Here is a 21,661-nt window from a genome sequence, read left to right on the forward strand (position 1 = left end):
TAACTGCGGTAAGGTGCATTATGAATTGGTAATGTTATTTTACGTGGAAAACAATGTCCTAAAAACCATATACATATATGCCGTAATATAGAACATTTACAACCGAACTTAATTGAACTGTAGGTAATTTAATTGTAGTAGGCCTATCTTTATCGAGTTATCGCACGGAAGTCTTCGTGAAATCGAGGGGCCAGTAAGTTTTAATTTCATTGAGATCATCGACTTGCAATTAGGGGTGGGTTGCTGCTCCAAATCGAGTGTTCGCAATTTTTTATGGTATGGGAAGTTTCAATAGTTCATTGCTAAGTGACGTAGATCAGTCCGTTATGTGTGATTAGTGCAGCTGGCCCTAACTGCTGAACTCAAATGTTTCTTCTTGTTTGATTTAAGAGATACAGCTGGGGTAACACTTTTGTTGCAATCCTTTATAATATACATTGGTATATTATAAGTGCAGTTGCAGTTCTTTTGTCATTGTCCTATATCCCCGTATCAGTATGACAGGCGAGCGGTCATTGTATTTAATTATATGGAAGCATATACATATAATTGGTACATTCCTCCTTGAATTAATTAAGGGTCGGCTGGTTTTTTATATGTCATTCGTGACAAAATGCTCTTGTTAAATTCACTTTCTGATTTTGAAAGGCCATGAGCGGCTCATAGTCAAATAATATCGAATCTTATTCTGTGTTTGAAAATTTCCCTATTAATGATTTATGTTAAGGCAAATATCAATGAGAATAGTTTTGAGCAGACTAAATTTTGCATCAAAATGATGTCTACATAGACCTCATAGGTTTTGAGCTTCAGATGCCCAAAGTTACTGGATTTTTTGATCCGGCGGGCTTTCGAGGTCAGAAACTTGAATTTAACAAGAGCATTTTGTTACTGTTAAAATGTTAAAAAACAGCTGACCCTTATATACTGCAAGGCCCTAGTAGCCCTTATTCGAAACGCTTTCAATGGGTTAGGTATAAACGGTATTGTATTCAGTTTGCTTTTCGAACTGCAACGCTTTTGTATTAGGTCCGTTAGCATTTAGTTGATTTATATATTTTATATGTTGTATATTTTTATGTTTGTTGTTTTTGTTCCATCACGTGTATAATATTTATACAGGTACTTATTTAGTTTCACGCGCGGTACTTTCGACGTTATGGTAAAAAATTCGTAATCGATAAGGCGACCAAAGTGATAAAACTTGTAACATTCTAACACAATAGGTGTTTTGTTATTCGTTTTTATATAAATTGGTGGTAAAAAAATGGCGCGCAACGAATTCATCATGTCGTAGGACTCGTAGGTAGTAATAAAACAAAAGTTGTGATCAAGATGTGTATTGTGTATGTTATTAGTTTAAAGATGTGTATTTTAAACCGACATATAGGTACGACGCATATTCGTATGCTAAAATTAATCGATTAGACAAACCAACCTATATCAAGATGTGACTCAAGTTATGAGACTCATTAAAGACGCAGTTAGTTGGCAGTGCAACAATTTAGAGCTAGTCGTAATCTTGATTTGTATGATAAGCATAAATATTGTTTTCCTGGATAGTAGGTTACTTTTAAGGACTAAGTCCATTTGACCCTTAATAATTTTTTCAGGCGCATTTGGAGAAGACAGAAAATGAAATCCTGGAGCTGTCTCACAACGCAGTCAACCTAAAGCAAAATTACTTGGAATTAACCGAGCTGCGTCATGTTTTGGAAAAGACTGAGGCGTTCTTCCTCGCGCAAGAGGAAATCGGAATGGACTCCTTGACCAAGTAAGATTACATATTTTATGATCAACAGAGGTCGGCAAACTTTAGAAGAGCCTACCTTAGAAAGCATCAGATTTAGGAATGTCAAAGGGTCACGGTTTGCCTTCCCTTGATTTAGGCACTCGGCAGCGTCGGTGGTATTTCAATTAATTGCTCGAGCGCGCTCGGCTCACGATTGCTAGCAGTCGCTCGCTAGCTAGAATTGCTAGCAGCTTTATGAGTGGAAAAAAGAACGCGTTATACGACTTGTACCTAGATAGTTATAGATAAGAACAACGTGATACGCTGTCAATCATCGGTTTTGTTAGATATGAGAATTTTGTTAGTGCTATTACATATGTTTTGTTAATACATAATATTATGTGGCAGCGTGTTAAGCCAAGTTCAAGAAAAAGTAATGGTCGCCCCAGTTGTGTATTATATTAACGAACTATTTCGGAACACTTGATCTCCTTGATGTAAAATGTATTTTACAGTACATATGGGGCTACTTTATAGCACTAGTGCGAGAAGTAGCATATTACGTTACTGTGTCGAACATTTAAAGGGCCATATGTACTGTAAAACGTTGTACGATACATGTGCGAATAGGTAATTCGCAACTCGTGTCGATTTAAAACACTCCCTTCGGTCGTGTTTTAATTTATCGCCACTCGTTTCGAATTTCCTATTTTTCGCACTTGTATCGTAATGTACTATTATAACATAAACATGTGAAATTAAGAAGCTAAGCAAGATCTCCTCTTTTACTATTAACGTTTAAAAATTGGCCTTTTTACACGACTGCCCAAAAAAGGAGTGACTAACTGACGTACTTAAGGTCAAAAACTACCCAGCTGGACAATCGATAAAACCGAACTTAAAACTAAGAAATCGTTTTTTTATTAAAACTATCTATTACAACTTTGAGATGAAGGGTCGATTTTGTCGTTACCTGATTATGTTTAATTAATTTTGCAGATCACTTTATGAAATCAGGTAAGTGATTAAAACTCATATATAAAAACCGGCGCACAACCTATAACGCGAAATGCAGTAGGTATAACTATAAGAATCGTGCGCATTCAAAGGCGATCTAAATCGAAAATGTAAACTTGACATTGACATTGCAAGCCAATACGTACGTAGTTACTGTCCTCTACAGATCATGCACACTTTGGTGCATCTGCATCTGCCATCAAGCTTATACTTGACATATAAGTATACACCGTGGGCCAATTAAACCCGACAGATTTTAACCACGCATTGCTGAGGTCATAAGGAGCAAAAAATGTTATGAGTTTTGGCCAAATTCGCCAAAAAAAATTTTTTTTTTCCGAAAAAAAAATTTCCTTTTGTGTTTTCTGCACACGACACGTTATTTATTTTTACACCTTGGTGAAAAAAAAATATTACAACGAATAAGTAAAGTTTTTTTTTTTATTTACAGACGAAAATTGCGAGTTTACTTTAAAACTTTAATATCTGTCAGTAGGTATGTCTAAACCAAGTCACATAGCGGCGTCACAGCTAAAAAGGCGTTTTTGACTAAGTTATAAAAGAAACAAGTTTTCACAGAAATTGTCATTATCTCTAAAACAAGACCGATTTCAGAAAACATTGTATGACAGTTTAGTCTCTAAATGCGGTCAAGAATACACCTTTGAAATCTGTCGGGTTTAATTGGCCCACGGTGTATTATCACTTCGTGCCAATAAAACTGACCACTACAGTTCACGTATACTAGCTTTATATGATTATTCTGATAAAGTTGGTCGTAGACCCTGATAACACAAAACGGAATCATTTTAAAGACTATTTTGACCTTTCAACCCAGAGGTTCCCCTCTGGGTTGAAAGGCCTTATTGAGAAATATGAAATGATAATTTGGACATAAATTACCAATTAGGTTAAAAAACCTTTTTTCATGTGTATTTATGTACATGTATATACCTATTATAATATTGAATGTGTATTTAACCAGATCCCTGATGTCGGACGAGTCGGCCCAGCAGGCGGCCAACCGCGGGCGCCTCGGCTTCGTGGCCGGCGTGGTGCAGCGCGAGCGCGTCCCCGCGTTCGAGCGCATGTTGTGGCGCATTTCGCGCGGCAACGTGTTCCTGCGCCGCGCTGAGCTGGACAAACCTTTGGAGGACCCGAATACTGTAACTATCCTTCAAGTATCTTAAATCCTAAAGCGTTAGTGGTTGATTTGTTATTATAACACGAGTGCGTGCCCGCCTTTGAGCGCGTGTTTTCGCGTACATCGCGTGGCTAGTGTTCTTAAGACGAGGTGGGCTGGACAAACCTTTGGAGGACCCTTCCTTATCTTTCAAGTATGCATACATATAGCGGCACACCTGTCCAAAAAGGCAAAAAACCAGCGTTGTTGCTTTTAGAGAATGTAGGTCTGGGACTAGGTTTTTTTGGTTGCCCCACGTTGGGCGCCGCCAATGTGACAGGAGGCTGTTTGGTGGAGGTAGTTAAAATTAAGAATATTTACTTAAAAGCCGACAAAAAGATGATGTAACACAAGAAGAGCTTATGGAAACATTGTAATACACGTATCGTTAAATTATTAGCTGATCACGTCTATACTACAAGTATATATAACCAAAGATACATTGATTGAGCAAGATGCGTAAAATCTAAGACAGTTTCATGCTTCGAATTTGACAGATAAACGAGATGGCGCTGTACATTACACATGTTGTAAATTTTGCGATAACTCTGATTACTTTTGTGACCGCCAAATGTCTACTTTTGAAGACATTTGAACATTTAGTGACCGCATAACATATGGCGCAGGACAGCGCCATGTTTTGGATGGTAAACAGGGGCACGTTTTTCTTAGACTTTACCTCTCTATTACAATCAATTCCCTTTCCTATAACGAAATGAGACAAATTTGATGAAAACACTAGCGCTTCAAAGAACACGTGATTTGTACGCGGGTAGGTAGTACTTTTAGCCTTGTCGTCTATTGCAAACGATTTAAGGTGTAAGACTGGAGACACCGTTTTTGGTGACTGAATTGACCGATGCGAGACGGACATGGTCTAGCGTAGGCTTGACAAGAGAGGTTTGCGGAAAACGGTACTGAAACGTATTGTCATCGTTTTTGCCTCTTATCAGCGAGTGCGGCAAAGTACTCCGTCCGTCCGTTGTTCTGCGAGCCTTTCCCAGTCTCTAAAGAAATGGAAGGCAAGCTTTAAAGCGAAGTATTAGAGAATGAATTCATAAAATTAGTATTCCTAATTCCCAAATCTCTGCACAGGGCAACGAGATCTACAAGACGGTGTTCGTGGCGTTCTTCCAAGGCGAGCAGCTGAAGTCCCGCATCAAGAAGGTGTGCACCGGCTTCCACGCGTCGCTGTACCCGTGCCCGCCCTCCAACGGCGAGCGGCAGGACATGGTCAAGGGCGTCAGGACCCGTCTGGAGGATCTCAACATGGTAAGACATTGAGGAAACAGATTTTAATTGCTCTACATTTTTTTTTATAAAAATGCTTTTATTTTTTTACGTAGGTCCTGTTCATATAAAGGTGTCTTTTTAATATTTGAGCTGTTTATTATCGACCGAGCATAAGCGCATGTCTTCGTTTCAGCTTGGGCAAAAATGCTTTCGTATATCCGGATTTTCTCCTCTGCAGGTCACAATTCTCAACTGATTCTCGTTAAAACATTTTTGGTCGATTTAGTCATGGATTGTTTTTCAAAATGGCAGAGCCATATATTTGTTAAATTTGAAGTTATGCTCGTGAGGTCTTCAGGTCACAGAACCACTAGTATTTATATTTGTTTATCATACGAGTAGCGTGTAAACTAGAATTAGAACAAGCTAAGTTGGGAGCGATTTTGATAGCCCAGACTATGCAAGGGTTATTTTAAACGCCAAAATTCTTGAGATGATGTCGTTTAAATAACATTTGCACAGTCTGGGCTATCAAAATTGCTGCCAGCTTAGTTTAGTCTAACTATATTCACTCTGTAGCGCTGTATGACACAGCTATATCGTCACCCTATACATATAGTCAGTGGCGGGGTAAGACCAAAATTTTATATGAGCAAGATACATTTAGCGAGGCCCTCTGGTGGCGCAAGAAATAACGAATAGTTTTACGTTGTGTCCGAGATATATGTTTATATGTTATGTTTGTTGTGTATTTGAGGCGCGAGGCCTCTCGAACCGCGAGGCCGTAGGTGGTAGCCCTCGTCGCCCACGCCACGCTTAACGCCGCCTCTCTCTGCATATAGTTCACAATCGTACTAATTATGGCAAAAAAATTGTTGCAATGAGTACCATAGTGTCTATATTACGACTAAATTTTCCGCGATTCTGTACTAGGGTAGGGTGACGATAAATTGCCTAAGAAAGTCCATACTTTCTTCTCACCATGCGTTGTCGTCAGTTATCAGTATTTTTCCCCAACCACGCCCTTCCCACATAATCTAATTTATAAATAATCTTGTTTTTTAAAGGTACTCAACCAGACCCGCGACCACAGACAGCGCGTGTTAGCCAGCGTGGCCAAAGAGCTGGCCAGCTGGACCATCATGGTGCGCAAGATGAAGGCCATCTACCACACACTCAACCTGTTCAACATGGACGTCACCAAGAAATGCCTCATCGGGGAGTGCTGGGTGCCCACCGCGGACTTGCCGAATGTGCAGAAGGCGTTGGCTGACGGATCGGTAATGCGCTCTATTTGTGTATTGATAAGGTTTTATTTGCCAGAAAAATATTAAACAAGCATTTTTTTTTAAATTCTGTCGTTTAAAAAGTGCACTATTTGCGCATTATGATTAGTCGCACCCGCATGTTGTAAGACATATTAGCATATAATTATTATATATATTTGAATCATTGGTAATACTTACCTAACCTAAGAAACTGCAATGTAATTTAAATTTTACCACTATAACATAAAGTGTTAAATCCCCAGAACGCCTGCGGCAGCTCGATCCCCTCGTTCCTGAACTGCATCGAAGCGGACGAGGAGCCGCCGACGTTCAACCGCACCAACCGCTTCACGCGCGGCTTCCAGACCCTTATCGATGCTTATGGTGTCGCCTCCTACAGAGAATGCAACCCTGGTAAGTCGACGTCATTTTCTTAGCGTTGTCTGAGCTTTTTGCTACAACTCGCTAAGTGAGCCTGAGGGACTGCCGCGAATACCGAAGTTCGCGAATTGTGTGGGCATCTTTCTCTGTCACTCTAATTACGCCTTAATTGGAGTACCTAAAAGATAAAGATAGCCGCAATTTGAGAACTTCGGTGTTCGCGGTAGGCCCTCTGGCGTCCACTCAGCAACCTTATTAGGGTTTCTGCTCGAGAATTCTCGAGGCGAGAAATCTCGAGAAATTTGTCGTTCGGCGAGGCGGAAAAAAACAGCTCAATGCCTCGAGAACTCGAGAAATAAATCTCTTGTGATAAGTAAAAATAATAACACGTGATGTGTCTATAGTGTATGTCATTGGGTAGTTAAATAAATGTAAACAATTATTATTTCTACATTTTCAAGTCCTTACTTAAAACATTTATTAGTTAACCAACCAAATAAAAAAAAGTGGCTGTGACAGAATCGGACAGACAGACGGACATGACGAATCTATAAGGGTTCCGTTTTTTGCCATTTGGCTACGGAACCCTAAAACTGCCTTAATCCGTCCCCTATATCGTGCTGGCTTTAATCGATTTTCGTGTTTTGAAACTTTTGAAGTAGTACCCTCAAATGTCCAGAAATTCGTCTCGTTTTTAGGTTTTTTACTACGTTTTTTTAGCATTAAAAAAAAAGTAAACAATCTTGACGTGTCTTTCTTATTGCAAAACGCTTTTATACAATTAGTAACTATTACTACTACTACTTATGAAAGCAAAATAATGTAAATAATCGTATATGATTTATAACAGTTACATATTTGCCGTGACTAGTTTTCAAAAGTGTTTTTCTATAAAAAGACACCTCAAGATCGTTTATCTTTTTCTAAATGCTAAAAAAAAACTACTTATAGGGCCATGTAATACCAAATATTACAAAACTAAATTACTATCTATTATATACTATTAGCCAAATAGCACAATTTTAGCAGCGTCATTGTTAAGAATAAATTACTATTACGTCGTAAAACTTCTGTAAGTTTGTCACATCGAGTTAAATTAATTGACTTGAATATTCTTGACTAAAAATACCTAACATAATGTCGTTTGTTTACATTTTGTTAAATACCTAAAGAAATACACTATAGCATATCACATCGCCGGCGCGCACGTTTGCCTGTATAGTTTTTTTTGTTTGTTGTTGAAATTTTGATTATGAAGTGCAATTTATGGTAACTAAAAATTAAACATTTGTTTGATTATTTATCTCACCCGACTCCTATAAGTTTAATTTGTAATAAAGCAAAAAAAAATGACATGGTGTCTTTAGAAACTTACGAAATTTCTGGAGAATTCTCGTGCCTCGAGAAATAAAAATGTCGAGAAACCAGAAACCCTAAACCTTATCCAAATAATTGATGCAGGAACTATTCACCTGCATTTTTGATATTCATATATTTTTGAGTAAATACATAGTATTCTAAAAAAAGTATAGAAACTGTCATCGATGTAATAACTGCCTGATTTTGTGACTGTTCACGTAAAAAATAGGCTTTGTACGCTTTTATGTCAATATGTCAGTCCTATCTTAAAACGACAATAAATCTGCTACGCCATGCGTTCTTCACAAGGTGAATTATAATCAGGGGTCGGACAAAAAGTGCGAATGACGTCAAACCACTTATAGGATGATTTCAAATAGTATTTTTGATTTTCATAAACAATTATCACGTATCATTTATCAATTTCTTTATTGACCTCTTTATTAAACGATATCGCCACTTGAAATGAGTAAGTACGTTTTTGACTGACACATTGTCAATCAGATGAACAGTCAGCGTCAAATACTTCGTAGCAGTCAAAGTGGCCAAATAGTTCGGTACACCATACTAAATATATGGTGTACCGAACTATTTGGCTACTTTGACTGCTACGAAGTATTTGACGCTGACTGAACAATAAATTGACTTCGTTATTGTTTAGCTATTGTATCCTCACGATTATATTTAGCTAAAATTTATATTTACTAATATATAAGAAAACGCTCTAAAATGTCATCTTTACTCGAATATTGTGGCAATTTTCCGTTTTTGGAGGTACGTGACAAACACGTATACTGCTAATCTTACCTACTGTTCCCACTTTTGACTATTAAACCTATTTATCTGAGGATCCCACAGACTTGTTCTAACTAATTTCAAATAATTATACCTTATGGTAACAAGTTTCGTGAAATTTATTTTATTCACTACATCACCCTACCACCTGTATTATTAATTCCATGGATTTATTTACGATTATTTTGTTACTTCATTAATACTACTTTGTTACTACATGTCACACGGAAGTTTAAATACAAACTCAAACATCATCCTGTGTGCAAGATTAAGTACGTAATTTTTACGTCATCCGCACTTTTTGTCCGACTCCTGTTAATGACATTTATTATACAGGTAACAACTGCATATACTAATATGATGTATTTTTTGTCCCCAGCGTTATACACAATCATCACTTTCCCCTTCTTGTTCGCCGTGATGTTCGGCGATCTCGGGCACGGCGCCATCATGGCCATGTTCGGCGCCTGGATGGTCATCAAGGAAGTCCCTCTCGCCGCCAAAAAATCAAAGAACGAAATCTGGAACATCTTCTTCGCTGGTCGCTACATCATTCTCTTCATGGGCTGCTTCTCTATGTATACTGGACTGGTGTATAACGATATATTCTCGAAATCTATGAACATTTTCGGCTCGGCGTGGAAGATTCCGTACGACGATCCGTATATGCAGGCGAATCAGGCGCTTCAGCTGGATCCTAAGGACTCTTATATCGACCAGCCTTATTTCATCGGTATCGATCCTATCTGGCAGGTAATTAACAAAATATTGATTGAAAAGTTTAAATCATGTTTATATTTTGACGTTGTAAAGCCACGCCGACACTCAATGTGCTTTATATCATTGTCGAGTAGCGACTTCATTTACTATTACATTTCTAGCAATCAATTATGGGATTCTTCAAGAACCAGGTATTTCGGGTTCTCAAAGGTTCGCAATGCATAAGTGGCTCCTCCTATGTCCACGGGCGGCGATGACAGCTTCCCATCTGGCGGCTCGTCTGCTTGTTATTGTTGCTGCCTATTACTTACATAAAAAAATATGCAAAAATTATAGGTGATCATGTAAAATTATAGATGTTGAACAACGTTTACGAATACATTATATTTTCTTTCAGACTGCTGACAACAAAATCATCTTCCTGAACTCGTACAAAATGAAACTGTCCATCATCTTCGGTGTCATCCACATGATCTTTGGTGTCTGCATGAGCGTCGTCAATTACAAGTAAGTCATTGAAAGTTGGGTATAACGGGATAGTACAAAAACATGAGCTATAATATTACAGCATTTGTATAAAGGATGTTTTCAAAGAAGTAGATTTTTCCTCGCCCTAATTTTCTTTTCTACATTTTCAGGCATAATTATTCGAATTAGAATGTGTCGGTACAGCTAGTGGTCTGTAGCGACAATCGTTAAAGACGATGCAAATAGGCTATGCGCACGTGACTGTTCGTGATCATTGCCATTTAAATATGGAATGTAACTACTGTACAGAAAGTTCAAATTTCTTTGACTCTAGTTTCACGTCTCCTAACCGTTTAATGTGAATCGTATCTATATTTCACTGTTTGTTGTTGCAGTTTCTTCAAGCGCCGCTACAGCATAGTCCTAGAGTTCCTGCCCCAGATTATTTTCCTGTGCCTTCTGTTCGCGTACATGGTGTTCATGATGTTCTACAAGTGGCTCGCTTACAGCGCTTTTAACGACGGTAAAACGTGAATCATTGTCAATATTCAACTGACCATGTGTGACCATGTGTCGTTGCGGGTGGCCGTCGCTCTCCGTCTGGGCTGCGATGTTTGTCAACCACATTTATGCATCTGCGGGTCTATGGTGGAGAGCAACGAGCACCATGCCTCGAGCTGTCGCCGGTGCGCGGGGAGGTTCCCATCCGAAGGGCACTGCGGTCAGCCGACGTCCCGTGCGTGCTGGAGCCGCCGGGGCTCGGTCGGTCGGATGGCAAAAGGCGGGATGGTTGGTGCCGTGGGAAAGAGGTAAGTGGTTTTTGTGGGGTGCCACCTGCAAAGAGGGACAAGTATTCCGGGCTGTCAAACTTCTTGTTCGTTCCCCTCGTCGTGGAGACGTCTGCCGCTGACGCGCGGAAGCTATAACTTTTCTCGGGGAGCCGGGGCGTCGCGTGCAGGAGAGGGGTCTCGACCCCCGTTCCGGGTCGTTCCTAAAGCAGAGGTCGTTTATCCCGGTTCAACGCGGAAACGCGGCTAGCGTGATGGACACCTTTTGGCTGGGGGCGATGCGGGGTGGGTTGTTCGATTAGTTTTTATAGGTTTGTTTATATTTATAGTTAAGTGCTTAAATATTGTTAGGTTGAATTAAATATAATACCCGTGTTAAGTTTACAACGTTTGTTAAGTTTTATCCCTTTCTTTCAAATACATGAGTCAAAAGAAACAAACTATTAATAGCTAATTGTGGCTTATAGCGCGTTTATGAATAACGCGATAATAAGTAAGGTCAGTTAAGTGTGTTGCTGTTAATAGTACAGTCAGCTGGGAGTTGTGTGTAATGCACTAGTCTGGTGACCTCAATTTTTCTTCTTCTGAGTATCACACACACATCTGCATTGCAGAATACAAGCGTAAGATATTTCCAACTCATTGGAAAGAATAGTTAACAGAAATACTCCGATTTCTAGATGCGTAATTATAATAGGCACGTTTGAAAGTATCTGAAGAGCAACTGATCCATTAATTGTTTAAAATCCTATTACTATTGTTTAACAGGAATTTATTGTTTATGAACATTTGTCTCAGATCCCGCGTTCCGCCAAGGCTGCGCGCCATCAGTGCTGATTCTCTTCATCAACATGATGCTGTTTTCAAGTGCCGAGCCGGAGAAGCCGTGCAAGGAGTTCATGTTCGAAGGCCAGGGCACCATCCAGCGCGCGTTTGTGCTGATAGCCCTGTGCTGTATCCCTGTCATGCTGCTCGGGAAACCTCTGTACCTGCTGGCGGCCGGTAAGAAGAAGCACGCCGCCAAGGTATGTAACAGTGCGAGGGTTTCATGTTCGAAGGCGCGCTGCGTTCGTGCTGGAGAACCCCTTTGTTTTATTCTTCAGTAGATCTTCAAAAACCGATATCACTAGGTTTAGACACGAATCTACATGTTGGTACAGTTGCGGTCTTTAATTCAGTAACAAAGTTATCGTATAGCAAACTGAAATTACCTAAATAATATGTGGGTATGTCACCATTCACTTCATAAATCCAGCTACACCAAGCTTGTCAAGGATTCCTTTATCCTGAGTGTAGATACGTAGGTCCGTTAGATAGAAAACCAAAAAATAATCCCTTTAAATTTCTACAACAAAAAACATTTTTCATGTGAAATGGTCGCCTGCCTCGGCCTGTTATTATTGATCATCTTGTTCCAGCCTGAAAACTCAAACGGCAGTGTGAACGCCGGCATCGAAATGCAAGAACAGACCTCGATCGGCGACGCCGAGCCCGCGCCGGCGACCAAGCCCGCGGCCGGCCACGACCACGAGGACGAGCCCTTCAGCGAGATCATGATCCACCAGGGCATCCACACCATTGAATACGTGCTCAGTACCATCTCCCACACCGCCTCGTATCTGCGACTGTGGGCGCTTTCGCTCGCTCACGCTGGTGAGTTATCTCTTTTAAATCTGTCCTCACTGATCGTAATTCGTTGTGTGTTTTGACCTCAATGCGTGACTATAAGATCGTGTCATGTTATTAAAGGTTAGATTTGACAAATATGCGCGTCATCGAGGATTACAAGAACTATACTTGATATGATCATGCGTGGTACTTTATCCATCTTCCCAGAACAATTCGCACGAATAGATTTCAAAAAATCTAAAATATAAAATAAGTAGGGACAGACAGATCAATGAACTACCCGATCTTGCTGGATGACGTGAACATGTCTCTATGTCTTTTGTGGGGACTCTTATTATACAAAAACAAGATCTTTTTGCATGCGAAATATAAAATATTAAATTATACCATTATGTCCTCAGAGTTGTCCGAAGTACTGTGGAACATGGTGCTAACCATGGGCCTGAAGGACCACGGCTACGTCGGAGCCATTAAGCTGTACGTGGCGTTCTGCTTCTGGGCGCTCTTCACGCTGGCTATCCTCGTCATGATGGAGGGCCTCTCTGCCTTCCTGCACACGCTGCGTTTGCACTGGTAATTTCAACCTTAATACTTAATCGTAAAGTCTAGTTTTCTGTAACCTGGCAGCTTGACTAAGTTTGATACATTAAATCAAATAAAGTTGAAATCATGCCTCATTAATACCTACGTTGGCACCAAAAAGAATTTGGAATAGAGGTGTATTGTCAAATAAAACTTTGTAGCCACGTAAATTTACTGCCATCTTTCGACACATGGTTAAAACGTTCAGAATGCTATTTGACTTAGATCCTTATTCTTTCACTGATATGTGTTAATAGTACATTGTGATACAACTGTGCTAAATTGGTCATCACACACGAGGCGATATTGTGAGCGCGAGCTGTAAGCGAGCGCGCAATAAGAAAGCCGATGTGTGTAATTACCATAGCACACGCAATTCATACGACGTTTTTCACCACACTTGCTAGGAAAAAAGAAACAAATATTTTATAAGTTAAATATCAAAAAGTGGCGCCATCGTCATTTCAAATTTTCTTTGGTTGGCACACATAGTCCGACCACGCCAAGTGCTATATGTATGCAATTTTACTGCCAACTGGGCAGTGCCAAGTGCAGACTTTACTTGGTGAGAATCTAGATCGAAGCACAAACAAAAAGAATGGGAAATAACGATTTCCTAGCCCTTTCGGTAGTGACCCTCCCGGAGCAGGAGGTCCCGGCTTCGAATCTTGGTAAGGGCGATTACTTAAAGAGTTGTTCATGAGTTATGGGTGTTTTCTATGTATATCCGTATTTATACATATATTAAATTAAATTAAAATTCATTTATTTCAGACAATTGAAAATCCATAATTTATAAAGTTAATTAATTAGAACTAAAATTAAATAACATTAACATACAATTATATAAATTAAATACTATTGGACTTGAATAAATTAAAATTAAAATTAAATATTAATAAATAATAACTAACATTACATTAAATTAAATTTCCTGTTAAAACTGACATGCAGGGAGGACCAGTGCCTCAAAAGGCCACTGTCCCATCTATTTGCCACTGTGGCCAGGAGGCTGTGGCGGCTGTCACGCACCCTGCTAAGCATCGCGGCGCAACGCTTGCGGAGCGTGGCGTGGAAACCGTCCACGCTCGCATCCGCAAACATCCCGGACGCGCTACAGTATCGCGGCAGCCGCAACAGCACCCTGAAGGCATCGTTGTATTGGACCCGCAGAGCATTTAGCGATCGCTGGGTGTACCTTGTCCATAGACTACATGTGTACAGCGATGTACAGTACGCTTTAAATAAGGTTATCTTTACTTGGGCTGTACATCGGCTGAACCTGCGCGCAATCATGTTTGCTCTCATCGCTAAAGCTCTGCGTTCCCTCTCAATGTCTGCATCATCACGCAGATCTTCGGTAACCAAATGTCCAAGATATTTAAAAGACCTCACCCTATTTAGTTCCTGTCCATCAAGAAGAATGGGAGGGACATACGTTGGGCTTTTGGTTCCCGCTTTAAAAACCATATATTCGCTTTTGAGCGCATTGTATTTTAACTTATGGTCACGGGCGTACGATTCGCAAATGTCGATAAGTATTTTCAATCCCCCTATCGACGGGCTCAGCAACACCATATCATCCGCATAACTTATATTATTGAAACAGACTCTGTCAACATGGCATCCGACATGCGTGCTGCTGAGTCCCTCGATTAGGTCATTAATATATAAATTAAATAATTTCGGGGAGGTTAGGCCCCCTTGCCTTACACCGCATTGCAATCCGTACTCGTCCGAAAGTGCGTTGCCCCACCGGACACTGTTTCTCTGGCCACCATACCAACACCTAAATATACGTGTTAGCTCCTTGGGAAACTTGATCTTGTCAAGCTTTTTCCAAAGTAGGTCGTAATTAAAGTCTACATATGAATTATATGTATCGTCGTCTAGTACCCACAACACAAGCCTTATTGAGGTAAATATGTCCTATAATGTTTATTTATTGTATAGTGACGCAACCGTATATTTTTCTAGTAGCATGCCACTGGCAACTGATGTTTTATAAAAATCGGAAACTAATATAAACTGATGTATTTCAGGGTGGAGTTCATGAGCAAGTTCTACTCGGGTCTGGGCTACATCTTCCAGCCCTTCTGCTTCAAGACGATCCTTGACGCTGCAGAGGATGAAGAATAATTCCATTAATCATTACTTTAGTACAGGGGTTCTCAACCAGTGAGGCGAATGCCAGAAAACAAAAACATATTTATTTGCCATTTTTACTATGATAAAATGATTTATCAGCAGAAGGTAAAAAAGGTTAGGTACCCCTATTTTAGTATTTAAATCGCAACAGTATTTTGACTAATCTTTGTGTAGCAAGGTCACAAAACAGTTTGATTAATTAAATATTTATGCATGTTTTAAAATATTCGTTTTATTGTGCACTGTTATACACTAAGACATTTTAGGAAATGAAGTACTAACTATAAGTCAAATTATAAGAATTCAGTTCCTGAATAACAATGCCATACAACATATTCCTATTTTATTATTTATTAAACAATTATTTTTTAAACAACTTATTTACTTACAAGCACCTTCTTGTATTTTATACATTTAGTAGAAAATGACGGATATTATGACCACGATAAAAGCATTGAGAAAGGGCACAATCAATGAACTTGTAGCCGAATAATGGTATGGTATGGCAACAACCAACTTGTAGGGCGTCCGCTAGCTGGCGCGGGTGCCATTGTGCGTAAAAATGCGTCTCACGCGGCCGGGCCAGTTAGCGTTGCCCATACTATTTTTCGTAAATCCGCCCAGCTAGCGGACGCCCTTCATAATTATTATCGCAATTTTCATATGTAATCAATATTACACTTATCTATATATTAGCGGCGCTGTGCACTTTTTGAGATGGGGAAAATGTCTTAAACTCGCGGCAGGTCACGTGACGTGACCGACAGATTAGTTAGTTTGAAAATTCGTAAGACGGACACGTGACCTGATCGAAAAACTGTTACAATGTCATTGACGCCAGTAGACCGCCGCGCGGTAGAAAGAGAGGGGGATACCTCCTCTCCTGCGCCGCGCCGGGTATAAAGGGTTGCACTCCGGGAGTGCCGGCAGAAGTGAAAACTTGAATATTGTATTTTACCACATAAATGATAGTACTTTATACTGATAATTAAACCAATTCGTGCAAAATTATTTCCTAACCAGTCCAAAATATCAAAAGCGGCCAAGTGCGAGTCGGACTCGCCCATGAAGGGTTCCGTACCATTTATGACGTATTTAAAAAAACTACTTACTAGATCTCGTTCAAACCAATTTTCGGTGGAAGTTTGCATGGTAATGTACATCATATATTTTTTTTAGGTTTATCATTCTCTTATTTTAGAAGTTACGGGGGGGGGGGGGGGGGGGGCACATTTTACCACTTTGGAAGTGTCTCTCGCGCAAACTATTCAGTTTAGAAAAAAAATGATATTAGAAACCTCAATATCATTTTTGAAGACCTATCCATAGATACCCCACACGTATGGGTTTGATGAAAAAAGATTTTTTGAGTTCCAGTTCTAAGTATGGGGAACCCCCAAAATTTATTGGTTTTTGTTCTATTTTTGTGTAAAAATCTTAATGCGGTTCATAGAATGCATCTACTTACCAAGTTTGAACAGTATAGCTCTTATAGTTTCGGAAAGTGGCTGTGACATAAACGGACAGAAAGACGGACATGACGAATCTATAAGGGTTCCGTTTTTTGCCATTTGGTTAACCCTAAAAATGCACAAGGTTAATATTCAAGTTTTCACTTCTGCCGGCACTCCCGGAGTGCAACCCGTTGTTTTTTATTTTTTTGCTTATTTAATAGACTCAAGTAGAAACGGACCGCGATGGTTATTTTAATTTAATTTTACCCCTGATGAAACTAATAGGTGACCCCTGATCTATGGGATGACTTCTACTTGACATTAATCAGTTTGTCAACCGGCTCTTACTCTATATCGTAAATAAAGTTCATATGGGGCCCCTCCACTGTAGACTGTAGGGGTCAGACAACAGTCGCTACTGTCAAAGCCACAATCATTTTTAAAATGCATATTTATGTTCTTAAATTAGTCTTAGCTTTCTCCAATATCTCCTTCTTAAGCTTGGGATAGTCGGGATGCGCCTTAAGTATATGCCGACAGACGACAATGCACTCGGGGTACTTCTTAAGCTTCAGATACGCGTGAGCCAGCTTGTAGCCGACGGAGAGATCGCTCTTGCCTCCGAATGACCACGCGTTATCGTAGTTCTGGGCAGCATTTTTGTAGTTCTGCTCCTTTTCAGCCAAGTAGCCTGTAAGTTGCACGTTAACAGAGATAAGTATCATAGAAAAACCAGACTACAAACTATCCGTTAGAATGATTTTCAGAAAACGAGAGGAAACAAGGTTCTATTAAACACAGGGACCCGTCCACCCCTTCCCAGAAAAAAGCCTTTAAATGGCTTAGACGTTCATCGAATAACCCCGACGATTGGCTTTCCCTTTGAATGGCTTACCCATTGACTGACTTAAATGACTTAGCTCTAGGAAGGGGTTTCCCTTTCAGAGATACCGCTAAATGAAAGGATATCTTCCTAATTCATAAAATTATAACGCCTGTGCTGTCGACGCGCTAGACAACTAATCCTTCTCTTTAAACATAAATAAGCAATAATTGATTCTATTTTTACCAAGAGAAAGTTGAAAATGGTATAAGTGTTATAATTTATAATCGATACCCCTTCAAGGGGTTAGCGCTTAGGAACGGGAATCAGCTTACCTGTATTATAAAGCGCTTAAAAAGCCAAATGAAAGGGTTTTAGTTAGCAACGGCTTTGGTAAGCAAAGCCTTACGCAATACCCCTTCAAAAACCCTCGAAGGGGGTACCAGACCGGTCCCTGATCGATCATAAGTGTTCTCTTTAGTGATAACAATCATAGACAGAGGAACAAAGTGAAGCAAATTATTTTAGGCGTATTTTTGTCGGCCGAATTATAACCGATGGCACTATTGTGTACCGTCGTTATCAGATATACCGGAACGGTCAAAGCGCTCACAAATATCTGAACACGCCTCTATTGTCAAGGTGTTAAAGTGCTTGTTCAGATAGTTGGAGCACCTCGGCACTCCCATACATCTGATGGCGACTGTACATACATAGGCGTATTTTTTTTGTCACAAATTTCGATGCTATTGCAGTTTATATTGACACGACCTAACCTATAATACACGTTCTGTGAAAACGTTAAGCACCTCCATAATTTAATACTTTTGTATACTTTCGCCATTGCATATTTTTGTTGTAATTTGTGGATAATGTCATTAGCTATGCATTACGTTAATTTTAATTGTACTACTAAATGTAACATTTTACATTATACTGTATTGTCGTTTGTTATCCCTAAAATAAATAAATAAACTAAAATTATAAATAAGTAACCATACCTAAAAGTTGATAAGCGGCGGAGCAAGAGTTGTTGTGGTTGAGAACCTTAGTCAGCAGTTCCTTGGCTGCGTCCACTCGGCCGGAGCTCACTTGGCCGTCAGCGACTTCCAGCCAGCATCTGACGGCATAGGAAGCCTTTACTTAAGGAATACTCTGAATCAGTTTTCTCGACAGGCGCTGGCGTTTTGGTGACTAGTCATTGTCACCAAACATATTTACCAGCCTTTCGGACGAAGGATCTATTATAGTGCCTTCATCCAAAGTACGCCTTATTGTCCGGATTGTCCATTAGTTGGGCCTTTTGCTGCTTCCTATAGTTTTCGGACGCCATTCTAACGGTGGTAGACGGTCCAGTACTTACAGCTCGACGACCTTACTCGGCCGTGTATCACTCACAGTACGCGTACTTTAAAACCGGCGAGCAAGTTTGTCGACGATCCAACACGTTTAAATTTTGCTCGTAGCCGCCGGCAGGGACAGACGTGGAGTCAGACCAAAATAAGTTGGCAACGAATTTGATAACCTAGACGGTGCAACTATCATAATTATATAGAAGCTTGACGTTTAAAATAACCCCGTGAACCGTCTGGGCTATCAAAATCGCGACGAGGGTCTGTAATCGCCGCGAACCACGAGCCGCCATTTTGTTTGTGCAGTCTATGGGTGCGGATTGCTTGTGGCATGGCCTTTGGAGTTAATTTTCTTTGTTTTGGCTTGGAAAACCTTTTACGGTTTTAAATTCGCGAGTTTATAGCTCGAGTACGTCTATCACACCTTTCATTTTTCTTTGCCAGCAGCCCCTTGTTCTACGAGCAATGTGCACCACCCTCTGTTACTTCTGCAACCACCCTTGTAAATAGTTTGGTTAGGTATATTAAATAACAAAGCATACCTCTCTAAACCATCAGCCTTCTCCGGTGTCCAAGGTATAGACGAAATAGTCCGCTTTAGGATGTTCTTGGATCTCGTTGGTTGTTTCACAATATTGTAACTGAAAAAAAATTGTTTGGCTAAACGATTTTGTCTAATAATAGGATAATTACTTAAGCTGCTGTGTATGTAGACGAAACTGATACATAATATAATCCCTGCCGCTTCTTTTCGCCATCGCCCTACGCGACAACATTTCCATCCTCACCACTTAGATGGTTGACAGTCCTCAACTGTGCGTTTCTCCAGGAACTTTCTGCCTCACACAGCTAAACTGTGGAATGAACTGTCGCCTGCGGTATTTCCGGACCGATACGACCTTCAAACCAAGAAAAGAGCGTACTCCCATCTTAAATGCTGGCAACGCACGTACAGCTCCTCTGGTGTTGCAGGTGTCCATGGGCGGCGGTAATTGCTTACCATCAGGTGATCCGTCTGCTTGTTTGCCTCCTCTATCATAAAAAAAACATATAACACTTTTCCATACTAGTTATATGTTATACAACAAAGAGTCTGTAAAAATTATGGAAAGTAGATTTTTAAACCTTTCAACGTAGAAATTCGCAATTTTAAAACACTCGCACGCGTTGGTATGAGATTTTACTTCGAACATCAACTCAGACTATGCAGACTATGCTTTTAAAAACTTACGCGTTAGCGATAGCCAGTATGAGGTACGGGTCATCTTGGCCAGCGTCATCTGTAATGGCCGGCAGCAGGTCTTGCAGCACGCGCTCGGCCATGCTCTTTTGTCTTGTAGCGAGCTGGATTAGCGCCTGCAAGGCTTTACGGTCTCCGGGCGCTACTTCCGCTAGCAGCTTTTCGGCCGTTTTGAGCGCTAGCATTCTTGTATCGCTGGGAAAGATAGTGAAATATGAGAAAGTGGAGTTAAGAATTAAGACTGACTATAACTGGTGGCTTTATTCTTTTTTGGTATTGCAATCGCTACACAAATAGTAAGTGTGCGGCCCTCGGCCCTCGGTATGTGCGTGGCGTCCTTGCGTCGAGTTTCCAAGGGATTTGAGTATCCGGCACTGAGGCACGCAGACGTTTAACATGAACGCCACGGCCTACGCCCCGCTCGTCGCCCTACTAGCCCGTCCACTCAGATAACACACTAATGGAGTGAGTTTTGTTCATTTGCAATGTTTTGTGCAGCATTTACACTAAGTATTTCTCCTGGTTTAGCTGCCCTCGTGTAACTGTGACACCGGTACTCACTCCTCGGTGCCGGCGTCGTGCGCCCCGGGCGCGTGCTGCGACAGATACAGCAGCACCATGCGGCGCGCCGACACCTGGCCCCAGCGCGGGGAGCGCCGCGCCTGGTTCAGTAGTAACGCGAAGTTGCCGTCATGTAACTGTGACACAGGTACTCACTCCTCGGTGCCGGCGTCGTGCGCCCCGGGCGCGTGCTGCGACAGACACAGCAGCACCATGCGGCGCGCCGACACCTGGCCCCAGCGCGGGGAGCGCCGCGCCTGGTTCAGTAGTAACGCGAAGTTGCCGTCATGTAACTGTGACACAGGTACTCACTCCTCGGTGCCGGCGTCGTGCGCCCCGGGCGCGTGCTGCGACAGACACAGCAGCACCATGCGGCGCGCCGACACCTGGCCCCAGCGCGGGGAGCGCCGCGCCTGGTTCAGTAGTAACGCGAAGTTGCCGTCATGTAACTGTGACACAGGTACTCACTCCTCGGTGCCGGCGTCGTGCGCCCCGGGCGCGTGCTGCGACAGACACAGCAGCACCATGCGGCGCGCCGACACCTGGCCCCAGCGCGGGGAGCGCCGCGCCTGGTTCAGTAGTAACGCGACGTTGCCGTCATGTAACTGTGACACAGGTACTCACTCCTCGGTGCCGGCGTCGTGCGCCCCGGGCGCGTGCTGCGACAGACACAGCAGCACCATGCGGCGCGCCGACACCTGGCCCCAGCGCGGGGAGCGCCGCGCCTGGTTCAGTAGTAACGCGACGTTGCCGTCATGTAACTGTGACACAGGTACTCACTCCTCGGTGCCGGCGTCGTGCGCCCCGGGCGCGTGCTGCGACAGACACAGCAGCACCATGCGGCGCGCCGACACCTGGCCCCAGCGCGGGGAGCGCCGCGCCTGGTTCAGTAGTAACGCGAAGTTGCCGTCATGTAACTGTGACACAG

At 41.5% G+C, this 21,661-nt stretch overlaps 2 protein-coding genes across 4 annotated transcripts in view; one reads left to right on the forward strand and one right to left on the reverse strand.

Moving 5' to 3' along the window:
* Positions 1–15,527, forward strand: part of LOC133520554 (V-type proton ATPase 116 kDa subunit a 1) — a 37,154-nt gene extending 21,627 nt beyond the window's left edge. For all 3 annotated transcript variants that reach the window (XM_061855049.1, XM_061855050.1, XM_061855048.1), the window contains exons 4-15: positions 1,614–1,774; positions 3,735–3,915; positions 5,028–5,204; positions 6,233–6,445; positions 6,697–6,847; positions 9,348–9,721; positions 10,086–10,195; positions 10,552–10,679; positions 11,743–11,969; positions 12,363–12,597; positions 12,975–13,146; positions 15,198–15,527. In XM_061855049.1, the coding sequence (XP_061711033.1) occupies positions 1,614–1,774; positions 3,735–3,915; positions 5,028–5,204; positions 6,233–6,445; positions 6,697–6,847; positions 9,348–9,721; positions 10,086–10,195; positions 10,552–10,679; positions 11,743–11,969; positions 12,363–12,597; positions 12,975–13,146; positions 15,198–15,294 (2,226 nt within the window). In that variant the 3' untranslated portion in view covers positions 15,295–15,527. The remainder of the gene's footprint in view (positions 1–1,613; positions 1,775–3,734; positions 3,916–5,027; positions 5,205–6,232; positions 6,446–6,696; positions 6,848–9,347; positions 9,722–10,085; positions 10,196–10,551; positions 10,680–11,742; positions 11,970–12,362; positions 12,598–12,974; positions 13,147–15,197) is intronic.
* Positions 15,528–16,036: 509 nt separating this feature from the next.
* On the reverse strand, positions 16,037–21,002 carry LOC133520557 (tetratricopeptide repeat protein 21B-like). Its single transcript, XM_061855053.1, has 5 exons — positions 20,890–21,002; positions 20,164–20,367; positions 19,475–19,573; positions 18,582–18,700; positions 16,037–17,448 (listed from the first exon to the last, which is right to left on the reverse strand). The coding sequence occupies exons 1-5, from the start codon at positions 20,946–20,948 to the stop codon at positions 17,210–17,212; spliced, it is 720 nt and encodes a 239-aa protein (XP_061711037.1). The 5' UTR covers positions 20,949–21,002; the 3' UTR covers positions 16,037–17,209.
* Positions 21,003–21,661: the final 659 nt, after the last annotated feature.

Source organism: Cydia pomonella, chromosome 8, assembly GCF_033807575.1.
Source record: "Cydia pomonella isolate Wapato2018A chromosome 8, ilCydPomo1, whole genome shotgun sequence".
NCBI classification, from domain to species: Eukaryota; Metazoa; Arthropoda; class Insecta; order Lepidoptera; family Tortricidae; genus Cydia; species Cydia pomonella.